Raw genomic sequence first — 22,627 nt, 5'->3', positions numbered from 1 at the left:
CATTTAAATTACTGCTTTTCATCATCATCAAATGATCCTTACAGTATAGGCAAAGATCTATCATGTTGAAACAAGAGCATAACACAGTAGACATATAATTAAATTTTATACATAAGCATTTTCTAAATCAATGAAATTTTCAACCCCAAGTTCAACTTCAATTTTAGATGAAACAAGCAAATTCATAGAATTTATATCCCCTGCTTTTGTTAATCAAAGTCCAATAAGTCCGCCAAATAGGGTCCAATGAAAGTGCCAATCAAAGGCCCTAAGACTTTTAACCATGTTACCAAGTGCTACCAAGTTTCGAGAAAATCCCATAATATTTGCAAGAGTTATTAAATGGAAACAGTAAAAAAAATGGCGTTTTTCGTTCATCAAAGGACCATAACTACGCCAAATTGGTTCTGATGAAAATGCCGAGCTAATTCATTTGAGCCCTTGGCATGTTTAACCCTGTGACCAAGATACAAAAAAAATCGCTTAAGATTTGTGGCAGTTATTGCATAGAAACCAAGCTTTAAAGATGGTCAGACTCAAATTAATATCCCCCGTTTCTATGAACATGGGGGAAAAAAGTGCAATCATTACATGAGTTTTGTTGCCATTAACTGAATAATAAGATATACTCATCAACTTACAGGTTTTTGGTCCCATTTTTGATCTGGTAAACGTCCAACTTGGTAAATCCCTACAGAGTTTATTGCCTCGGTTTGTGCAAGGGAGGTGACTTCAACCGAGCCATGAGCCTTTTTGACAGTCTTTAGCCACTCAATTTGCCTGTTAGTATCATGCTGAAAACAAATCACAAATGGTACTAAAAGTTTTAAAGACTGTCACCTGATGATATCCATTTGCATGGCAATAAGAATAAATCATATTAAGTGTCTGTATGTATTTCTGTAATGTCAACATTTATCAACAGATATAGAATGAAGATCAATGTTGAATTTTAAAATTTTGTATCAACTAATTTTTACAGCTGCAAAATTCTTATTACTGCTTAACTAGTAAGATAAGAACACACAGGTACTCATAAATATTACTTACCAACTTCTTGTGGAGATTTGGGTCAGCTTCCAGTTCATTCCACACAAGCTTACATTTCTCAAGGAAGTCTTTGTAACTTATATTGTCATTGAGGTTAAAGATCAGTGGAGCGTACCCTGTAGTCGCGGAGTGTAAACACCTCACCTTGGCAATCTCTATATCACCTTCCCCAGCAGAAATGGTAGCCAGGTCAACAAACACCTTCAGCTCCTTCAAACCAGCTGTAATATATTGGTTTGAGTTTGTTTTTGAAATTAGTATTAGGAAATCATATAGAGTAGTATGAACTTGAACTTTCAAACAAGAGGCCCATGGTCCTTAACAGTAGTTGTTTGAAAATTTTAGCCTATTTGACCTCTGTGACCTTGAATGAAGATCAAGGTCATAAGAACCCTGGTAGCCATTCACCTAAGCCTAGGCCTCTTATTTATCAAAAAGTCATATACAGATTTTTTCACCCTTATGACCATCAATGAAGGTCTGTAGGCCTATTTGTCATTGACAAGATTTTGGTTAAGATTTTACCTATTTGACTTGTGACCTTCAATAATGGCCAAGGTCTTTCATTGTAACAATTTGGTAGTCCTTCATCCCAGCATGCAACATTTTAGCCTATTTAACTTATGTGAACTTGAATGATGGTCAAGGTCATTCATTTGAACAAACACATCCAAAACCAGGTTTGTAGGCCACTTAATTATTGACCAGAAATCATTTCAAGTTTTATTTGAACATTGTGTCATCAAAGTGTAGATTTTGTAATTAAGTGCTACCATTAAGATCCTTACATGGCATGGACTCCTTTAGCCAGAGTATGAGCGGTTCACACTTGATGAACTCGTGGAGACATGTAATGTGTTTCTCCTGAACACCACCAAGGACTGAACAGATCTGTCTCAGAGACTGGTCCAAAGCATTCATGGCTATGTCTGTTCCTTTCATCTGTAAAGAGTCGTAAATTTTATCTCATCTACATATTATAACCTGATGTTTCCAGTAAAAGAAATAACTTTGCTTGTTACACCTAAATATGCATATACACCATTATAGTAAAAACACTTCCGAAATGGCAGTCTGACTCTTTAAACATTGACATTCAGTTCATTCCTTTCAAAGTCAAGTTTCACTGAACAACAAGGTATACAATTTTTCACACACATGATTCTTCTTATCATTACACCCAATTTTCTACTGCATACTACTTTTGTAAGAATCACAGTTTAAACAAGATCTGAGCCTTGAAAATGAGCCAGCACTACTCACATAATATAGTAGACATAATTTACAAAATCTTTAATGCCTAACAATTACGTTGTGTTTTTGACTGAAATTTCGATTACGGTACCGTACGGTATCACTTAAAAGAATTAAGAATTTTGGATGTTTGAATAAAGGTATTAATTTACCCTAGCAGGCTATATGTTAAATTATCAATCATATTTATCTGAACTCTTAATTGCTACTTAAAGACACATTTTTATTTACAATTTTTCTAAATATGACCACTTTCCATATACCTTACCAACAAATCTACATAAAAAATATACTTACAACAGACGTAATAAGCTCTATAGGTTTGAAGTCTCCATTTAGACCATAGGCAGCTACCACCTGTAAGATAATCCTAGCCCCTTCCACACAATTCTCGAGGTCTCTAAACAGCTGGATCTGCTCCATTCGTTCCTTTATCCAAGTTCCATTTTCTTCCATCAAATTGAATTCCCTTTCTATTATTTGACAATCATCTTTACCAAAGATTTTGTCAAATTCCTGGAATGTCATCGTCCCTTGTTTGATCTTTCCCTTGATAGTGTTCCACCAAGCTATAGACGGCTCCCATACAAGTTCAAATGTCTCAGAAATGGACAGCTTCCCTTGTTTCTGTTTCACAATCTTTTGTCCAGTGTTGTCCCATTTCTTAGCAAAAACAAAGCTAACAAAACAGTCTTTCATTTGCGGAAGTAAATCAAGCTCCTCTGGTTTCAGGTCAAAGGCAATCACTACAGGTAGGTATTGATCAGGATGCATCATATCGGCCAATATTCCAGGTTTACAAAGTTCTGACATCGACACATTTTCATAGTTCTTGAAGAATCTCAGTTGCTTATCAATCGAGTCAATGTTCACTGAAAATTTAAGTTTGAAATAACGTTCAAAGTAAGAGACCCAGCTCGAAGTCATATTAGTTACCTTAATTCTAGTACAGTGTATAATCATGCTTTTTGGCCCATGCACTATTACGCTCCATTATGTCAGAGAGTGAATAGAATCTAATTGCAATAATTCCATAGGATGATTCAAAGGTAACGGAAAACAATTATTTAGTAAGGGAACTGAGGATCCTTCATCTATAATAGGTAATCAGTTTTATCATATATATATTTGTGAGTTGAGTTGAGCAGAATGTTTACTATATAAATTTATTGGTACAAACAATAAATACTTATTAATATCAGTCAAACATCAAAGTGATCTTATCTCCCTTCTTTCCCCCTTCCTATCAACCAGTTTTAAAACTGAAGTCTAAAAGCTTATTTCAAAATAGCCATAGAGCCAGCATTTATTGATTTCAATCAATCTCAAAACTGATATTGAAAAATAAGAATATATAAATATAAGATTTCAGAAAAATCCCTTCTGATCAGTACAGACCAAGAACATTTTGCCAAACCGTTAAATAAATGTCATTGATGTTCAGATACTCAAATTATTATTGTACAATTGACAAAACAGTAAACAGAATTCCTGTTGCAGTAAATCAGTTGATCTTTGCCAAGATACCAACTAACCAATTTTAAGAGATGCACCATATCATCAGTACATAGTGATTTAAACTTACAGAAGTTTAAACAAAATCTTCAAAAGTCTTTATGTAAAATCCACCCATACGTTCATGTGTTGATCTGGTGAGTTGGATCCCACTCATTTGTTGTGCAGATGGAAAATATAACACTGTACAACATTAACTTAGCAATCCGCCTCACTAGATCATGTGAATGGTACTGCCTATTTCTCTCATACCTATACATGTAATACTGGCTGGTCTAGGGCAAAACACTCATCGCGCCTGAGGCTGTATTGCATGGCTACACTCATGCAATAAAACCTCATGACGTCACAGCGTTAACAAAATTATTATTTTGTTGGTAAAATGGTTTTTAGTTTTTTTCTTCAGAAAATAGACTTGATTTACTTTAAAAGTTACAAACAACAGGATTTGCTTTAAAAATATCACACATTTTTCATGTATGGAGAACTGACTTTCTGTCACGTTATGTTTTAATTTATTTGAGAATGGCAGAAAATCATAGTAGCAAAATTTCAATAAAACATCAAGGTATGAGAGAAAAATACTCTTTCATACGTGATAGGAAGAATAAGGATATTCTACCCTTGTAGAATATCCCTATCCTTCATATCCACATATGAAAGAGACCTTACAGTAAATAATGATACTAGGACTTTAATGTTACTCCACATTATGTTTATAGCAGTAAGATAAATATTTACCAAGAAATCTGGTGCACATATCCACCAAAACTGTCACCAGATTATAAGCCTCCTGGAATAACTTGAGTTCCTTTCCTCGTATGGCAATAAGTTCTTTGATGTAAGTTGGAGACAGCTGTTCTTTGTTTTTCTCTGATGACATTGTAACCAGCTTGTTGAATTTATCAGCATTGGCACAAATGACACTGAAATCTTTCACCAAAATTGTGCCCCCTTCTAATTGTTTCATTCTGTCCTGGATAGCTGTTGTGCCCTGAGTAAGCTGTATGCTGCTTTCTTCACTCAAGTGTTTGGATTCCTTTGTCAGATCTTTAATGACACAAAAAAAAAAAAAAAAAAAAAACCATTTAAACTAAATCATCAGGTTTACAAAACCAGGTTGCCTGCAGTTGACTATAATTATAACACCATTTTAGATTTTTTTTACTCATACTGCATTGCAAATTACTTTGCCATGTTTATTAAAACAGATCTGAATTAAACAAGAAAACATAAGACAGTGACTTCCGGTATCACGTGTGCAGTTAGAATTTGAGCAAGTGCAAGTACACAGACCCGATAATGAAAATATTAGTGTGAGAGTACGCTTGCACTAAAAATAACTTCATTATTATTGGTTTTATATGCCCTAGCTTCAAAATTGTTTCAAATGATAAATCTTGTATTAATGGGATTGTTTAATATAACAAAACAGTTATTGACTTTTTGTATGTTGATACGAGGAATAGTTAAACCCTTGAAAAATAACATTTCCCTAATTAAGCCTTCAACCTCTTAAAAAAATATCACCATTCTCAGGGTTAACAATTTCTTGTATCAACCTACAAAATATCAATATTTGTATAACATATATATATATATATATATAATTCATGTTTCTGGTATCATTACCCATGACAACAATTTTTACATTATCAGAATTCATGTGGTTTTTTTCTTTTAAAGTTTTTGTCATTATAAGTTGTCAAAAGTTAAGAACATTTTCATAGTTTATAAAGATGTTTTCATGAACTTACAAAACATATCCATGAAGTGTTCAAATGGAGTCCACTTCAGAGCTTCATGGAACATTTCTTCTTCAGTCATCCCTTTCCAATGTTTCTCAAATACTCCAGATAGAAGATGCGCATATCTGTTTCTTTCCTCTTCTTTAGAATGATAGTTGTAGCCTTTGTTTATGACTCCTTTATTCAGTGCCTTTTAAATATCACAACTCAAACTTAAAATGACAGATTTTCTAATTCCTATGTTATAGAGAATACATTATTCCTATGTTATAGAGAATACATGGAGGGTAATTCACAAATTGTACAAACCTTTGGCTCTTCCCAAAGGAAATTTCTGAACGACTTCTATTTTCTATTAAGTACATTGTGATCATCCGCCATAGGAAATGTTGATGGACAATCAATCGAAAGCAATCACTTTTAAGCTCAAAATGAGGGAAACTTTTTTTTTTTTTTTTGTCGTGTAAAACAGTTTATTAGAAAACCTACATGCTGATAGCTTCATATTCTATTTTTTTTTTTTTAAATTTTTTATTTTCAAACATTTTACACAGTATATATAAAATGGACACTAACACACAAACACTTGCATATGCACTCATTCACAATACTTAAAAACATCAAATTGTACGTTATGAGACATCCATAAAAACATATATTAACCATTAATAGCAAACCATAACGCACATATATGCATGCTCTCACTCTCTCTCTCTCTCTCTCTCTCTCTCCTCTCTCTCTCTCTCTCTCTCTCTCTCTCTCTCTCTCACACATACACACACACACACTCACATACAAAGACAGACAGACAAGACAGACAGACAGACAGACATACTAAAGAAGAAAGATAAGAAGAAGAAGAAGAAAGAAGAGGGAGGAGGTACCGTTACACATACACTATATTTTAGTTTAAATATATATTATATTAAATAATAAAAAAAAAATTAAATTGTTCTGAAGAATCGTGCTGATGTTCGGCTATATATAAACCGGTTAAACCCTAACCAAAGATAAAAAGAAAATTAAAGCAAGTTAGCAGTAGTAAAATACTAAGTGAAAGACTAGGGTAAAGGTATATACTTAAAGGTCCAATAAAGGTTTCCATTTCCTCCAGCCTATTTCAAATTGCCTTTTAATATGGTCACTTTGACTAAAAAACATATATTTTTGAACTAAAAAAAATTATCCTTAATTAAATTAATAAGAGCATTTATTATTTAAAAGTTGCTAAGACATCTGGTTTTATAAATGTAATGTTTCATAATTATCAAAGTTTCATTGTCAACAGAGCTACAATTTTGTAAAACTATTCCAAAAAGAAATGAATCTTTATTATATGCAAAGGGAATAAACAATAAATCTAATAAAGTTTCGAAATTTTGAAGCAGAGTTTTGCACCTCTTTGCATTCCCATAGGCATTGTATAATTGTCTCCCTTTCTGTATTACATAAAGTAACACATAGACTAGGATTTATTTATTCCTATCTTATGAAGGAAGTTATTAGTAACTAATATATGATGAATAATTCTGACTTGAAACCATATCAATTTGGAATTTTTTGTTACCTTAAATGGAAGAGCATATATTTTTAACACACATTTCTGTATCAAAGTTAAAGCTCAAATTCCATTTTATGTAGTACCTGTTGGAGTTGTTGATGGAGTTATATGATTTAAACCTATATAGAAGTCTTTCACACTTTTTTTTGCTTTTAAAGAAAATTTTCTAATAATTGTCGGTATAAAAGGGTATGAAAAGTTTCTCTGGTTTTATTTCGAGATTTCTTAAATAGCGCTTTATTGACATATATTAGTCCATGGTATTGTGCTTGAAGTTTACATAAAACAAATGTTTTTAGCACTGAAGGTTTAATGTCACTGTTGTTAATTTACAGAAGAACATCGCTGATAGATATATCTTATTTTTGAAAGGTTGGTGTCACTAAATCACCGTGAAATCTATTAAACAGTATAAGACAGTGACTTCCGGTATCACGTGCACAGTTGGAACCTGCGCATAGCAGATGTACACAGACTCCACCCCCCACAAGGAAAACAATAGGGTGAGAGTATGCTCGCTCTAAAAATCATTCAAACCTATAATTCAAATTTTGTTGTTGCATGGATAAAAAGTCAATTCATTTTTGTATTCAAAGGGACAATTCAGTGAGGCTAGTTTTGTTACATAACCATGAAATAAAATATGACATAAATGTATTGTTCTATAATCCTTATGAAACATATAACAACAAATATTGACAAATATCACGACATTGTTAAGTATTTTGATTGATACCATTGAATTTCCAAATCGTTGAACTTGATCAATACGATTAAGCAGGTATAACACGTATGCTGTACCCATACCCGAGCCAAAGTCATGTAAGTTAATCAAATGCAATACATAACCACTGAGGTGTTGGTAAAATTACATTTAAACAAGAACATGCACCTAATAACGTTTACACTACTGTAAGAGTGATTTGAGTATTTCTGGACAAAATTTCTTCACTACACTGGAAAGGGTCAGGGTTCAGCATACAAGACGTCCGACAACAATGTGTAATGGTGGACAGCAAGCAAGTTGGAACATTTCACTACAGTGGGCTTTTCTGGCATATCACAGTAAAACCAACTAATCTAATTTCCATTAGAAATGGGTTTTTTTTCGATATACATGTATATTCAAATTTTCATGTACTCTTAGACTGAATTGTCCCTTTAATGTCTAAATGAGTGATACCAATATGAACTTACATTCAATGTAAACTTTTTTATCACAACTTCATGTGTTTGCATAATTGGCTGCTACAATAATTTTCAAGGAAACACCATCTAAGATCTTTAGGAACATACGATCCCTTACAATCAGCCAGCGGCAATGTTTCGACCTACCATAAACAAAGCTACTGGAAAGTGTGATTTCTTCGATGATATTTTAGTTACTGGATTTTTCCCTTCAGTCTCCACAAACTTCATCAATGTGCAAAGAGCCAGCTCCTGCAAATTAAAAGATTATATAATGAGTTTATTAGTCCTAATAACTGTTTTGATGACATTTTTAAGTGTGCATTAATATGAAAGCAATTTAAAAATGAACAAATATGGGTGGTTTTTTTTGTATTCAAAATTGTTGTCTAATGTACAGTACTTCATAAAACTCTTATCTTACATGTCAAAACACCTAATATATCACCAATTTTTCCACTTAAACAACTTTAAAAAAAATCGCCAAAATTTTTGAAAGCTGTCTGTGGTTAAGCCTTATAAGGTGACCTACCATTCTATTAGTAGCTCCATACCTCTCCATTCTAAGTTAAGAGTGATTTAATATATCATGGCTGTATTTGAGAAATGAAAATTTACTTTAGGTACTTACAGCAAATAGCAATAATGTTTTTGACATGGAAAACTCCCTCACTGTACAGGTACTTACCTGTATGGACGAGTGGTCAGAGTGTAGAAGCTGGACAAGGCGGTCAATTGAGTCCTGATAACGATCCATCAACCAAATCTTATACTGAACTTCTTTGTTAAGGCCTGAAATACAATAGCGATATTTATAATTATCACACGATCCACCTGATATCCAGTTATTTCGCCCGTGTAATACTTTTGCGTATGTCAATAGTAATATGACCTGGAGCGATTCTCATTGGCTGGAAATTCATTGTGACGTCAGACAGAAACAATAAAATGATGTCAGGAAAAATGACGTGACGTCAGGATTACGAGGTCAAAGGGAAAAAATGGCAGCCTCTGCTAGATTTTTGAAACACATTTTGATGTGAAATTTTTTTGATATGTAGGTATTTGTAGTTATTAGGGCTGTGGATTGTCTAACATGTGGCGATCCGATCCGATCCACGATTCGAGGTTGACGATTCACAGATCGGACCACGAATCACCAGTTAGATACAAGCAAAAGATTCAATTTAAGTCGAAACTGTTTTTATTGATAAATCAATAATGCTCTTATATATTGATAAATGTTTGATTGATAATAAAACCATTTTTAGCAGTTTTACATTCCTTATCATTAAGCAATAGAGTTACAGGTGAAGTGCAGCAGGATTCAGTCACTGCAACTGTAAATCAAAGTACTGAAAGTACTAAATGGCTCGGTCTCGATATTAGGAGGAATATATTTCTAAGGTCAATACTACTGTAGTTTTGTACAATAAGAAATAAATTTGGCTGGTGTTCCTTCCAGTTTGGACTTTTGAGGATTCCTTGGACACCAAGGTGTAAAATAAGAGACACATACTAAAATCTTGGAAGCCCATTCTAATATTTCCTATGATGTTATATGTCAAATGATTTTATAACACCTTTAGCATTTTCCTTGTTAATTTGATGTTAATGAAAATATCCATTCTTAATGACTATTGTCATCAAGTTCCTGGGACCACAGTATCAGTTAACATGTATTGTTTTGCAGCAGAGAAAGACAAGGGGCATACTTTTCTATGCCAAAATGTCTTAAATATAGAATATGTCTGTCCTCTAGAAGACTTATCAATATCACCATGTGATTTTTGAATAAATTGGTCAATTGGTATACTTTTAACAAGTTTGTAATTATTCTTTTGTAAAACAGCAAGTTGATTGATATACATTGTATCCGAACTTCAATTCAAACCGGATAACTTGTTAGCTCACCATAGACCATGAAATTGTTTGTACACTTTCTTAACTTCAGGATCGTTTTACAAAAAAAAAATGAATTTTTCTACAACATTTTTTATTTTCAAATCCCCATACCTCTGATGAGTAAAATAAAACTGTCATTACAAGTGAATCAAATATTTTCAGTTTAAGATGAACAGGAAGAGATACATTCCTTTATTTCTTATAAACAGCAAACACCGATTTAATTGTTTGTTCAGCAGGTTTTTCCCCTTTCTTTAAAAACGCTACCACTAACATTATTGTCTGTACCTAGATATGTAAACAATTCTTATAAATCTAATTTTGTATTCCATAACATCAACTGGTGTTGTGGTACCGATTTACGTCTTGAGAATATCACAATTTTTATCTTTCTGATATTAAGTTCTAATTTCCATGTTATGCAATATTGTTAAAATTCATGTAACACTTGTTGTAGACCATCAGATATTTCTGATATCATAACAGTGTTATTGGCAAATAGTATGATAAAAAGTTTGGGATACATTCCAATATCATATACCGTAAAAACTGGTTTAATTTTGCGCAGGTAATTTTTAGGGCTGAAAATGCTTAAAAAATCTACTATCAGTATATTTTGCGCATCAACAAAATGGGGAAAACAATGTCCAGGGAGTCCCAAAACCGATGTATGAAGGTGACAATTTCAATGCAAAATATTCCCCATAAATGCTTGACAACTTGCACAAAAAGTGTTGTATTTAGAAGAAATAACATATGAAAACCGCATTGTGTTTGTTTTCTTTTATTGGTCACCGTAACCTGAAACTGAAATATCTAGCAGATGTCCAAAACATTGGCGGTCTGGTCCGCCGTACTCCTTGCACATGTCAATTTTTTGAGATATTACACATGAATAGTAATCAGGAATATTTGAAAAGAGTAGAATATATTTACTTAAATTGGCACAATAAGTAATTAGTGTGTTTGAGATCATTAACAATCAACAGCAATCAGCTAGCGGATACGTAGTTTAGCTTGCAACAATCACAGTGTGCATAATTTGTCAAGATTTGTAAGACAAAATATTCTTTTCCACCAGGTAAGATTCTAAGTCATAAAGGTAGATTGAAAAAAGGAAGGGAGATAAAATAACCAGATAAATATTTGTTGCGGGATCAGACTGGGTTGATTATCGGCGATCAGGTAGCTCAGTCAGAAGAGCTACATTTTCTTCTCTCCTGTTACAGAATTGGCACCCAACTAAATAACCAACGGTTGTGGTGTTTGAAAGGGTCTCGTATGTATTCAAAAAAAGAGGGAGGAGTGTAGCGGGACTGGACTGGGTCGATTATCGATGACCAGGTAGTTCAGTCGGTAGAGCTGTGACTAGAGCACTCAGCTAGTGTTCGGAGAGTCCCGGGATCGAATCCCGGTCTTGCCGCTACATTTTCTCCTCTCCTGTTACATATGGTACCATGCATGTAGATATTCAAGGTAAATCAATAATGTTCGCTGATCTTGCAGAATTGCCTTACAGTGTTATAATGAATGCAGTAAATGTATGTTTCATTGGTGTGATTGATTTAAAGGCAGTTCATGTGGTGACCAAAAAAAAGGTAAAATCAATACTTTCAGAGTGATCAGGGAACATTGATAGTCAAGGCGGGGAAAACATAAGACGACCTGTGTTATACAAATAATGTTTAATTGATTTTCATTAAATTGTCTCGAAGGTGATGACGAGTGTGTTATGAACGATAAGCTTAATATGTTTTTGACAAAAAGTATTAACAGCTAATGTCATATTGTGTTTTAAATTTAAATAATCTTTTATTTATTCATTTCATTTCAAGCATGTACATGTCATAGAATATTAACAAATATCAGGTATATGCTTAAATCATATTGCAGTTAAATTCAGAATTAGGAATTTGAAGATGATGATAGTAATTATTTTCGGATTGAAAATCATTACAATATTAAGCTTCCACAGTTGAAAATTACTTCTTTTTGTTCACACAATTCTTCTCCTAGGCTGTTTCCAGTTGAAATGATACATGCATGCTGACATTCTGTAAAACATAAGGAAACAATAAATGTATTAACAGAGTAATTACTGAAAAGGCTAATATCATATAATTAAACATTTTAATCATAAATAGCAATACCAGCATAGAGGAAATATTATTGAAGTTTAATTCCCGCTGTTCTTCAGTCCTCCTGTTCTTACATGTAAGAGTTTTGTCCTTCATAAATTGATTGTAATATACAGTCTATAGCCGTTGTTATATAATGTGCACAAAGAAGTATAAATACACACGTATGCATGGGTACAGTGGTAAATTAATAAGTTATACAGAAAATGATGGTGCGCAAAGTCTATTTTGTTGAGTAAAAAGTTAAAAAAAACTAACATTGTTCACACCCTAAGATGTAATCGCACTAAAAACAGTGATCATGTGGGCATTTGTAAGACTGTGCCAGGTGGTAGAGATTAGTTCCGCTCGAGTGATCACACAATGCAAGTGAGAGTCGGGAATATGTTTATGTAAGTTTTAATTGCTAATCTCTGATGCTTGTTGGTAAAATATAACTCAGGATAATTGCTAAACAATTAACAGTTTTCTCTACATTTGTTACAGATTGAAACAGCTTTTTAAGTGCCGTTTTACGGAAGAATTATGAAGAAGAAATCGGCATTTTCGTCGATCTAGTAGTCCAAAAAATATCACTTCGAGTTATATGAACATTCCACATATGATTTATGTCATTCGGCCAAAAATTTATACTTCGTATTACCTAGTTTAATGAATATGCTGTATGTATATGATCAGAACGTCAAGCTCCTGTGGTGAAAATAACTAAAATGTTTTAAAAGTATGGTTTAGTGGTAATCTCTGAACGTGCTTTAGTATATAGATATAATCTGATATTTATACATGTGCTTATAAAATTATCGATAATAATGGATGTGGTAAACATTCATACCTTATTAACTGCCGTTAGTTTTAAGATTACGCCACCTTGGACATTTACAAAATGTTCACCGTCTGTCACGTGCTATTTTATCGGTAGTCCAAGTTTGTCCAAAATTTTGTTAGAGTTGTCTTTCTTCCATTGTGGATTTACACGTACATGTGGCATAACGCAGCCGTGATAAACAAATCTCCATATCGTCCTGAAATATATTTGCTCCCGAACTAATGTGATTCAAAGTGCAAAAATCATTATTGTAACAATTTTAATGTTTGAGGTGAAATATAGATTTCATTTTTTCCGTTGCGGGATAATTGTCACTAGTAGGGACTAAACGCGTGGGGCGAAGCGAAGCATTTTCGGGACGAAACGTCTTCATGTATTGAAAACAACATTTTCAGGACGAAAAGTCTAGATACATTGTACACAATTCAAGTGAAAATTTTCCAATCTAAGATCATTTGGACGATGTAAATGGTAAGGATATGAAAGCAGTTATCTACTATTCCTATTTCAACATTACAGATACGCTTATTTCAGTAACTTTCATACTCAAAATTTGCTATTTAAAATTCCCGGTAAAATCAAAGTTGTTGAATACACTGCCGCTAGGAGCGCTAGTATCTGCGAGCAAGTTCTTAGCCAATCATATTGAGGAAATTGACTGTGAGAGAATTTTGCAACCACGATCACAATGGCGAGGTAACCCTCGCCAAAAAATCAAATCATTTGAATTTTGAAATGACGTCATCTCAAAAATACTACTGCACATCAATTACGGCATGAAATCATCATGGTAAGGCATAAATAACCATTTGAAAATATTTTCACTGTTACTTTTATTTTGGTCAAATACAGAATAAACATTGAGATTAAGAAAAAAATGTTTAAATCTGTAAGAGCAGTTACAATTTAATTTGGATCTAGGCCTATAGTTTTTATTTTTAATCAAGTGATTTATGATTTTGACTCATAATTAGCCTACCTTTCGTTTTTGACATAGGGTTCACATCTACATACTCAGTAGCCTAATGAAATATATTCGTATTTTTACATATTTCCGACCCGTAATGAAAACGAAATCAATTATCATCTTTTACATCTCTAGAATTCAATAATTATGTTTTATCATAATTATTTTATGAAGAATTCACAACACTGCATCGAAGCGTGGATACGAAAATAACATGTTGCTAGCTTTACTTCACGCAGCTCTTGTGTACTTCCGGTCTACTTCAAAGTGAAAACATCGATGATATTCAGATTTTAGTGTACATTCCTTCACATTTTTGAGCTATGACAGCATTAAAGAAGGTATTATTTTTTGCTTTTGAAAGATCGCGATCCACAAATATAAGGAGTAACGAATACTCGTATCCGATCTTTCTCAATAATTCGTGAATACTCGAGTACTCGGATACTCGTTACAGCCCTAGTAGTTATGTGATAAAAAGTATCTTAAATTTGTGTTCATTTCATACGAGATTTTATGAAACTCCTCTTGAAGTTTTAATTTTTGCTCCCCAATGCTCGCCAAAATAAAAACTTCTTAGACTCGTTTCATAAAATCTCATATGAAATGAACACTCATGTAAGAACCTATATTTAATCTATAACTCCAAAGTTTTGTGACAGTCCAACTGTCACTACATCACTTTTAACTTCTATTAAAAGCTAATATTTAACATTTTACAGAAACAAGTCATTATAAAAATATTAATAAATCTTCTGACATTTTAGCAGTCACAAGTGTACTTTGTCTTAATCTATTTTAAATGCAAACTGAAAATAGAATCCAATACCACTTAGTTTCTTGGTATTTCAATTCTTATGCAAAGTGGTTTACTTTTGAAATAATCAAACATGAATCGTGAAAGGTCCTGTTTAAGTTCTATTCAATGTCCCCTCAATTTCTAAGCATCCTAATCCCAGTTTTGGGATGAATACGAGTTATACTAGGTATTCAGTTATACACTTCCCTCCAAAAATTCTGTTACCTATGTTAAAATTTCCTGACAATTTATCTCCAAGAAAACTCTAGAAAATGTAAATGAGTGAGAGAAGATGAATAAGCTGATAATTAATATATGCCTGTATTAACAAGATCTATACTTAATGTATGTTTGTATAAATGCATGTGTGACACAAGTTTTGGAGGGCAGTGTATATTTAGACTTACCTTTGTCCTTTTTATCAGAAGGTATTGTTTCTAGATACATCTCTCCTGTAGTCAAAAATTTGACGAAAATTTTATGAAATGCTCGAACACATGCTAGTATAACATCCTTATCGGTGGACTGAAATAAAATGGAAAAACAAATTGAACGCATAACTAATTGACACAAGAGTTAGATATGTTCATATATGGAAAATTCATCAAAATTGATAATTGCATGTTGAAATTACTTCAAACTTTGAAATTACAATCTGTTTGAATTTTAGCATTTTAGGATAGTCAATTTACAATTGTTTTTTCCTTATGTAGTCTGATCACTGAACCATTTGTTAAAGCAATATATGCTAGTCTATGAAGAATAAATATCTGTAGACAGATCCTCATTCAAAGGTAAGTTATAGACGTTATCATGAGCAGCAACATTCCATGAGAACTAGTACACAAAAAAACAAACATACGATTCCTGTTGAGTGCCCTGTCAACCAGTAATCGAACTCAGGTCTCTGATGTGAAAAAATTACAGCTCTACCGACTATGCTATGAAGCATGCTTCATCCACATGATTTTTAAAACTATTTACACAAGTACATTGTATTAATGTTTTCATTAGTATTAATGTTTTCATTAAATCAACACACCTAAAAGACAAATGTATCGACCTTATTTTCTTAATTATAACAATGATATCTTATCATGGTAAATAAAACAATTATCTTTAACAGGAGCCTAATTTATAATGGGACTTTTAAATTTAATAAATTGTGTATCTGAAAAGTCTTTGATAACTAAATAAAGTAAAATTTAATGTCATATCAACCTTAATTTGCTAAATGAAACTTGTCTAAGAGAACTACAGTCATTATTGTTTTGTAGGTAGGCATTTTCAATTGAAATAAAGCATTACTGAAAACAAATTGAATTGATTACTGAATAACAATAAGGACTAGCCAGGTCTGATACAATAAAAGTATTAATTATCTGTAAAAGGAGCGGGTCAATGTGGTTTGTAGATGTATTAGATATATGGTCTCAGTCACTCAGCTGAAGGAAAGCTGTAGTTTTTCCATCCTTGAAACTCCAGGGGTTCTGATCACTTACGCTCTCTACACCACTGGACTATCTCATAGTAAAATTGGAGGCAGCTCAGCGTAAAACATCTGAACCAATCACAGGCCTTGAAACATTTCCTTTGAAGACTACAGAGCGACGCCCAACATCAACGCCACACATATAGTCAACCACTGTGTATCGTTATACGTCTCTTTCGATGTACATCAAACGACCAAATAACCTGTTGTTCTGTTGTCTTTGATTACTATCAGATAGTCCAGGGGTGTAGAAATCGTAAATGATCGAAACCCTGGAGTATCGAGGGTGTAGGTTTTCATACAGGAGACCCAGGTTCGATTCTTGGTCGGGGCACTCGACAGGAATCATAGGCGATTTTTTTTCGTTCCTCTGTGCAGATATAACTATACATACGAAATAAATAAGCATACTAATGGCCACTTTAAAGCTCACATTTTGGGTAATTTTACCATCCACGCTCAGGCAACAACATTTTACATCAATTTATACAGTTGTAGTTTTATGTATTTCACCATATATCTTTTCCGCATCATGGAATATAAAATAACATATGTAACTGAAATACTGTATGTTTCATATTGTGACAAATGCCCCAAAAGGTATATTTCGGAATGACTCTGTGAGGTTTACAACTCGAGATTAACTCATTATTAGGCTATAATGTCCTAAATGTTTCAGATTATAAACATTTAGTACTATCTTGGAACAAAACATGTCTAATACACACATAATTGTTTTATTCAAACCGTAATGATAAAGTTTGTTAATTAGATTTGAGGAAATGTTTTGCTCAACAAAATCACTGAAAAACATTTGTGCAAAATTTTTGACATAGGATTATCTTTTAAAACTGGGTATTTTGAGCAAATTCACACTGTACATTATCTGCATATATAGATTACAACTAAAGCTTTTACAACATTTTGATAGTCCAAATTGTAATATTAAAGTAGTTTTGGTTGGAAATTACCAATGCATTGTTAACCATACGATTTTAATTCAGTCTTAAGCTAAAAGCTAATTAAACATGTCAATACAATCCAATGGAGTACCTAATGTAACTTATCAAACATGGCTATTTTTAAAAACAAAGTATATCACAATATTGGAAAAGTTTTAATTGCCTCAATACAAACATCATATTACTTTAAGTTTACAACTGAAAGTTAAGTTTTAAACCTAATGGAATTCTGAACTTCTTTTGTGAAAAATAATATACAATAATATGCTATACAAAAATCTGTAAAAATTAATATTTGGTCTTTATTCACTAAAACCTTATAAGGAGATGAAATTCAAGTTTTCACAATGCCCTTTTCATCTGCAAAATAAAAAGGTCAAAGTATATTTCCATGAGTCTAAGCTTAAGATATTTACCAACTCTTGTGAACAGTACATTCCCCCAACAATTCATTTAAATTTATGCTTGTTTCAAATATGAAATGACAGTATTATAATCGGGTAAAGTTGATTGACCAAAGTCTATGCCAATTATCCACTCTAAGACAACCTGATGGTAATAGTAAGTTCAAGCTATTTGCATTAGGGTATAGTCATTTAACGTGTATTACATGATTATACAAGAATCCACTTTAAGATGTTTTGGACAATGTTTTTAAAAATTACTCAAATTAAAATTTATAAGCTTACGCATAATACCAATCTAATACATCCTCATTTAAATAAATCATCGGAGGAGGTGGCTTAAATGTATTAACCCAGGTTCTAATGTTGTTCAGAGAGCTGCCATTTTATCAAAAAATTATGATGTAATCTAACAATGCATTTAAAAGATATTAAAATATATGTATACAATTTTTATCCCTTTTCAGCAATACCTTCAGTTCTGTACAAAGCCAGGTCATCCATAAACCCAGAAATACCATTCTAATACAAGTATCTACAAATCCATAAATCATTATGATTAAACCTTTGTCCAAATCTGCAATTTTTGAAAGAATGAATTACCTTCTGACATGTTGCTCTAGCCTTTTAAATTAATGAGTTTTAATCCATTTTTTGTTATCATTTCAAACTATTCAGAATTTCCGAGAAATCACCATTGACTGCATTGAACAAAACAACATTTTCATAGATTATCTAAGGATGACTGGTTATTTCAAATTATAAATATAAGTGGGCAATACAAAAAACTTTTTTTTTAATATGTAAATTTTGGTGAAATTGGTAAAGGTCAGTTTTTATGAACAAAATTTTGGTAGCCTATTGTCTAATCCATATATCCCCTGTTGAGAGAAACCCCTTTACATAATGTGTTCGGAGACGTCAGATTTTACCAAAAAGAAAAGTTTTTCAAGCAAAGCTCCCATTTTAAAACCCTGAAACATTTAAACCCCCATGGGACTTTCATGTTTACTTTATAAAATTATGGGTACCCCCTTCTGAGCCCTGCCCCTCTGTCCCCTAGGGGTAAGGTTACCTAACTCGTTTATTATTAAATATGATTGTTTTCCCCAAGTGTTGCTTCACACAATGGCAAAATGGATGCATTAATCCACAAGTGTAAGGTTAGGAGTAGTTTATAGTGTTTCAAAGCAAAATTTAATCAAAATTCCCCATTCTGAGCCCGCCCCTCTGTCCCCAGGGGTCGGACCTAACTTTGGTTAATTATAAAATCATGCAAATGAGTCCTTCCTCTAAATGTTCATTTACAAAAATTATATAAAAAAAGAAAATTTACCCTTTTTGGGGCCTATACAAAAAAGGGGGTCATTATAAGGAGACTCATTTATAAATAAAATTATGTTGTTATTCAAATTTCCCAATTTCAAACCACTTTATGGATGAAATCCAGTTCCATAGGATGGAAAACAGGAGTAGGATTTTAAAGCTAAATTAAGAAAATTTGCCCTTTTGGAGGTTTGCCCATCTGAGCCCCTATTCAGACGGTGAAAATCTCATTTATATGAAAGTTTGATAAGTCTCCTTTATACCTTTATAAAATATTTGTTTCACAATTAAATTGTTTAGGGATGAAATCCATTCCAAGGATGAAATTAGGAGTAGGATTTTTAAAGTTATTAAAATTAAGAAAATTTGCCCTTTTGGGCCTCACCCCTCTGCCTAGGGATTTAAGTGACTTAGATGCTCATTTATATAAAATATGATTTGAATTTGCCCAATGTGCCAAGAATGTTTTATCAAAATATTTGGATGAAAATCCAAAAAGAAGGAGGTAGTAGGATTTTTAAAGCTATAAATTAAAAAAAAAAATTTGCCCTTTTTGGGGCCCCGCCCCTCCTGACCCCTTAGGCCCCTAGGATCGGAACCAGGCTCATTTATATGAAAATATGAAATTGCCCTTCCCCAATGATTTTTCACACCAAATATGGATGAAATCCATCCAAGTAATGAATTTCAGGACCAATTTAAGATTTTAAAGATTTTAAAAATCACTTAAGAAAATTTGCCCTTTTGGGGCCCCACCCTCTGCCCCTAGGGGTTGGACCTATTTTACAATATATAAAAATGATGATCTTACTTCTCCCAATGATGTTTCACAACCAAATATGAAATGAAATCCATCCAAGGATGATGTCAGGATCGATTTAAGTAGGATTTTAAAGCTAAAATTAAGCTAAAAATTTCCCCTTTTACAGGCCCGCCCCTACCCCTCAGCCCCTAGGGGTCGGACCATCTCAATTTATATTAAAAAATAATTTGTCCTTCCCCATGATGTCCTTTTGACTAAAAATAAATCCATATAGGGATTTAACGGCTCATCTGACTAATGGCATATTTTCAAACAACAAATGCTCTACAGTCTTTAAAAGTAAGTTAACGATTAATAAATGATGCAAATTTTAGTGAACTTAGTTACAAAATCTTATTTAATTTCTGAAAATAGATTAAAGTACAAAGGCTAAAATTTTCCCCATAAGATGTTTACATTGAATTTTTCAGGAGATAATTAGCCTTTGACAAATCATTGGTGTTAATTCATCCATATTTATGGTTGTAACCCATTAAAAGGGATTAATAACCAAGAGCCAAGAGGGCCTGTATCGCTCATAAATTTGGATTTGTAATTGATGATGTTTAGTAACTAAATTCAGGTTCCATTGTTTCTTTTCTGAAAGTGCAATTCCAAGATATTTATCTCTAATTCAACCTTATTGGGGCCCTACCCATCCTGCCCCCTATAGGGCGACAGAGTCAACATTTATAGAAGTTCTGTTACCTATCCTTCCATGGATGTTTGAGGCCAAATTTGAAATACAATCCCATGCAGAAACTCAGGACAAGTAGCGATTTATAGGATTTACCTCTATTTCCCCTATTGGGCCCCCCTCCTGCCCCCGGGGGGTCAGAGCCAAAATTATATACAAGTTCTGTTCCCCTTCCCCCAAGGATGTTTGTGGCCAATTTTGGTTCACAATCCAATGACAGAACATCTAGGACAAGTAGCGATTTAAACTAGGATTTACCTCTAGTTTCCCTTATTGGGCCCCGCCCCTCCTGCCCCCAGGGGGAGCAGAACCAAACTCAATTTATACAAGTTCTAAGTTCCCTTCCCACCAAGGATGTTTGTGGCCAAAATTTGTGATTACAATCCATGCCAGAACTCTTAGGACAAGTAGCGATTTATAAGGATTTACCTCTATTTCCCCTATTGGGCCCCCGCACCTCCTGCTCCCGGGGGGGTCAGAGCCAAAATTTAAACAAGTTCTGTTCCCCTTTGTTTGTGGCCAAATTTGGTTACAATCCATGTTAGGACAAGTAGCGATTTTATAGGATTTACCTCCCCTGCCCCTGGGGGTCAGGGGGGGGGGGAGTCCCAAACTTTATACAAGTTCTGTTCCCCTTCCCAAGGATGTTTGTGGCCAAATTTGGTCACAATCCATGCAGAACTCTAGGACAAGTAGCGATTTATAGGATTTACCTCTATTTCCCCTATTGGGCCCCGCCCCTCCTGCCCCCAGGGGTCAGAGCCAAACTTTATACAAGTTCTGTTCCCCTTCCCCCAAGGATGTTTGTGGCCAAATTTGGTTACAATCCATGCAGAACTCTAGGACAAGTAGCGATTTATAGGATTTACCTCTATTTCCCCTATTGGGCCCCGCCCCTCCTGCTCCCGGGGGGGGTCAGAGCCAAACTTTATACAAGTTCTGTTCCCCTTCCCCCAAGGATGTTTGTGGCCAAATTTGGTTACAATCCATGCAGAACTCTAGGACAAGTAGCGATTTATAGGATTTACCTCTATTTCCCCTATTGGGCCCCGCCCCTCCTGCCCCGGGGGGGGGGGGGGGGAGTCAGAGCCGAAATTTATACAAGTTCTGTTCCCCTTCCCCAAGGATGTTTTTGGCCAAATTTGGTTACAATCCATGCAGAACTCTAGGACAAGTAGCGATTTATAGGATTTACCTCTATTTCCCCTATTGGGCCCCGCCCCTCCTGCCCCCGGGGGGTCATCAGAGCCAAACTTTATACAAGTTCTGTTCCCCTTCCCCCAAGGATGTTTTTGTGGCCAAATTGGTTACAATCCATGCAGAAACTGTAGGACAAGTAGCGATTTATAGGATTTACCTCTATTTCCCCTATTGGGCCCCGCCCTCCTGCCCCCGGGGGGTCAGAGCCAAACTTTATACAAGTTCTGTTCCCCTTCCCCAAGGATGTTTGTGGCCAAATTTGGTTACAATCCATGCAGAACTCTAGGACAAGTAGCGATTTATAGGATTTACCTCTATTTCCCCTATTGGGCCCCCACCTCTTGCCCCCGGGGGGTCAGCAGCCAAACTTTATACAAGTTCTGTTCCCCTTCCCCAAGGATGTTTGTGGCCAAAATTTGGTCACAAATCCATGCAGAACTCTAGGACAAGTAGCGATTTATAGGTTTTACCTCTATTTCCCCTATTGGGCCCCCGCCCCTCCTGCCCCCGGGGGGTCAGAGCCAAACTTTATACAAGTTCTGTTCCCCTTCCCCCAAGGTTGTTTGTGGCCAAATTTGGTTACAATCCATGCAGAACTCTAGGACAAGTAGCGATTTATAGGATTTACCTCTATTTCCCCTATTGGGCCCCGCCCCTCCTGCCCCGGGGGGGTCAGAACCAAACTTTATACAAGTTCTGTTCCCCTTCCCCCAAGGATGTTTGTGGCCAAATTTGGTTACAATCCATGCAGAACTCTATGACTAGTAGCGATTTAATAGGAAATGTTGACGGA

General features: G+C 34.2%; 2 protein-coding genes and 1 long non-coding RNA gene across 3 annotated transcripts in view; all 3 read right to left on the bottom strand.

Annotated features, from left to right (window-relative positions):
• Window positions 1-6,187, bottom strand: part of LOC138323727 (E3 ubiquitin-protein ligase rnf213-alpha-like) — a 121,983-nt gene extending 115,796 nt beyond the window's left edge. Inside the window, 6 exon segments of the mRNA XM_069268534.1 lie at window positions 642-794; window positions 1,051-1,271; window positions 1,839-1,992; window positions 2,602-3,176; window positions 4,561-4,869; window positions 5,577-6,187. Coding sequence (XP_069124635.1) covers window positions 642-794; window positions 1,051-1,271; window positions 1,839-1,992; window positions 2,602-3,176; window positions 4,561-4,869; window positions 5,577-5,646 — 1,482 coding nt within the window. The 5' untranslated portion in view covers window positions 5,647-6,187.
• Window positions 6,188-8,430: 2,243 nt separating this feature from the next.
• Window positions 8,431-15,497, bottom strand: LOC138310275 (nucleolar complex protein 4 homolog B-like). Its single transcript, XM_069251411.1, has 3 exons — window positions 15,359-15,497; window positions 9,005-9,108; window positions 8,431-8,568 (listed from the first exon to the last, which is right to left on the bottom strand). Exons 1-3 carry the CDS (start codon window positions 15,396-15,398, stop codon window positions 8,437-8,439), a joined length of 276 nt encoding a protein of 91 aa, XP_069107512.1. The 5' UTR covers window positions 15,399-15,497; the 3' UTR covers window positions 8,431-8,436.
• Window positions 12,009-13,902, bottom strand: LOC138323723 (uncharacterized). The gene is made up of 2 exons (XR_011208588.1): window positions 13,192-13,902; window positions 12,009-12,275 (listed from the first exon to the last, which is right to left on the bottom strand). It is a non-coding gene; the product is annotated as an uncharacterized lncRNA (long non-coding RNA).
• Window positions 15,498-22,627: the final 7,130 nt, after the last annotated feature.

The sequence above is a fragment of the Argopecten irradians genome, chromosome 1, assembly GCF_041381155.1.
Source record: "Argopecten irradians isolate NY chromosome 1, Ai_NY, whole genome shotgun sequence".
NCBI lineage: Eukaryota > Metazoa > Mollusca > Bivalvia > Pectinida > Pectinidae > Argopecten > Argopecten irradians.
The sequence above is the reverse complement of the archived record's forward strand: the minus strand, read 5'-3'. Positions and strand labels throughout refer to the sequence as shown.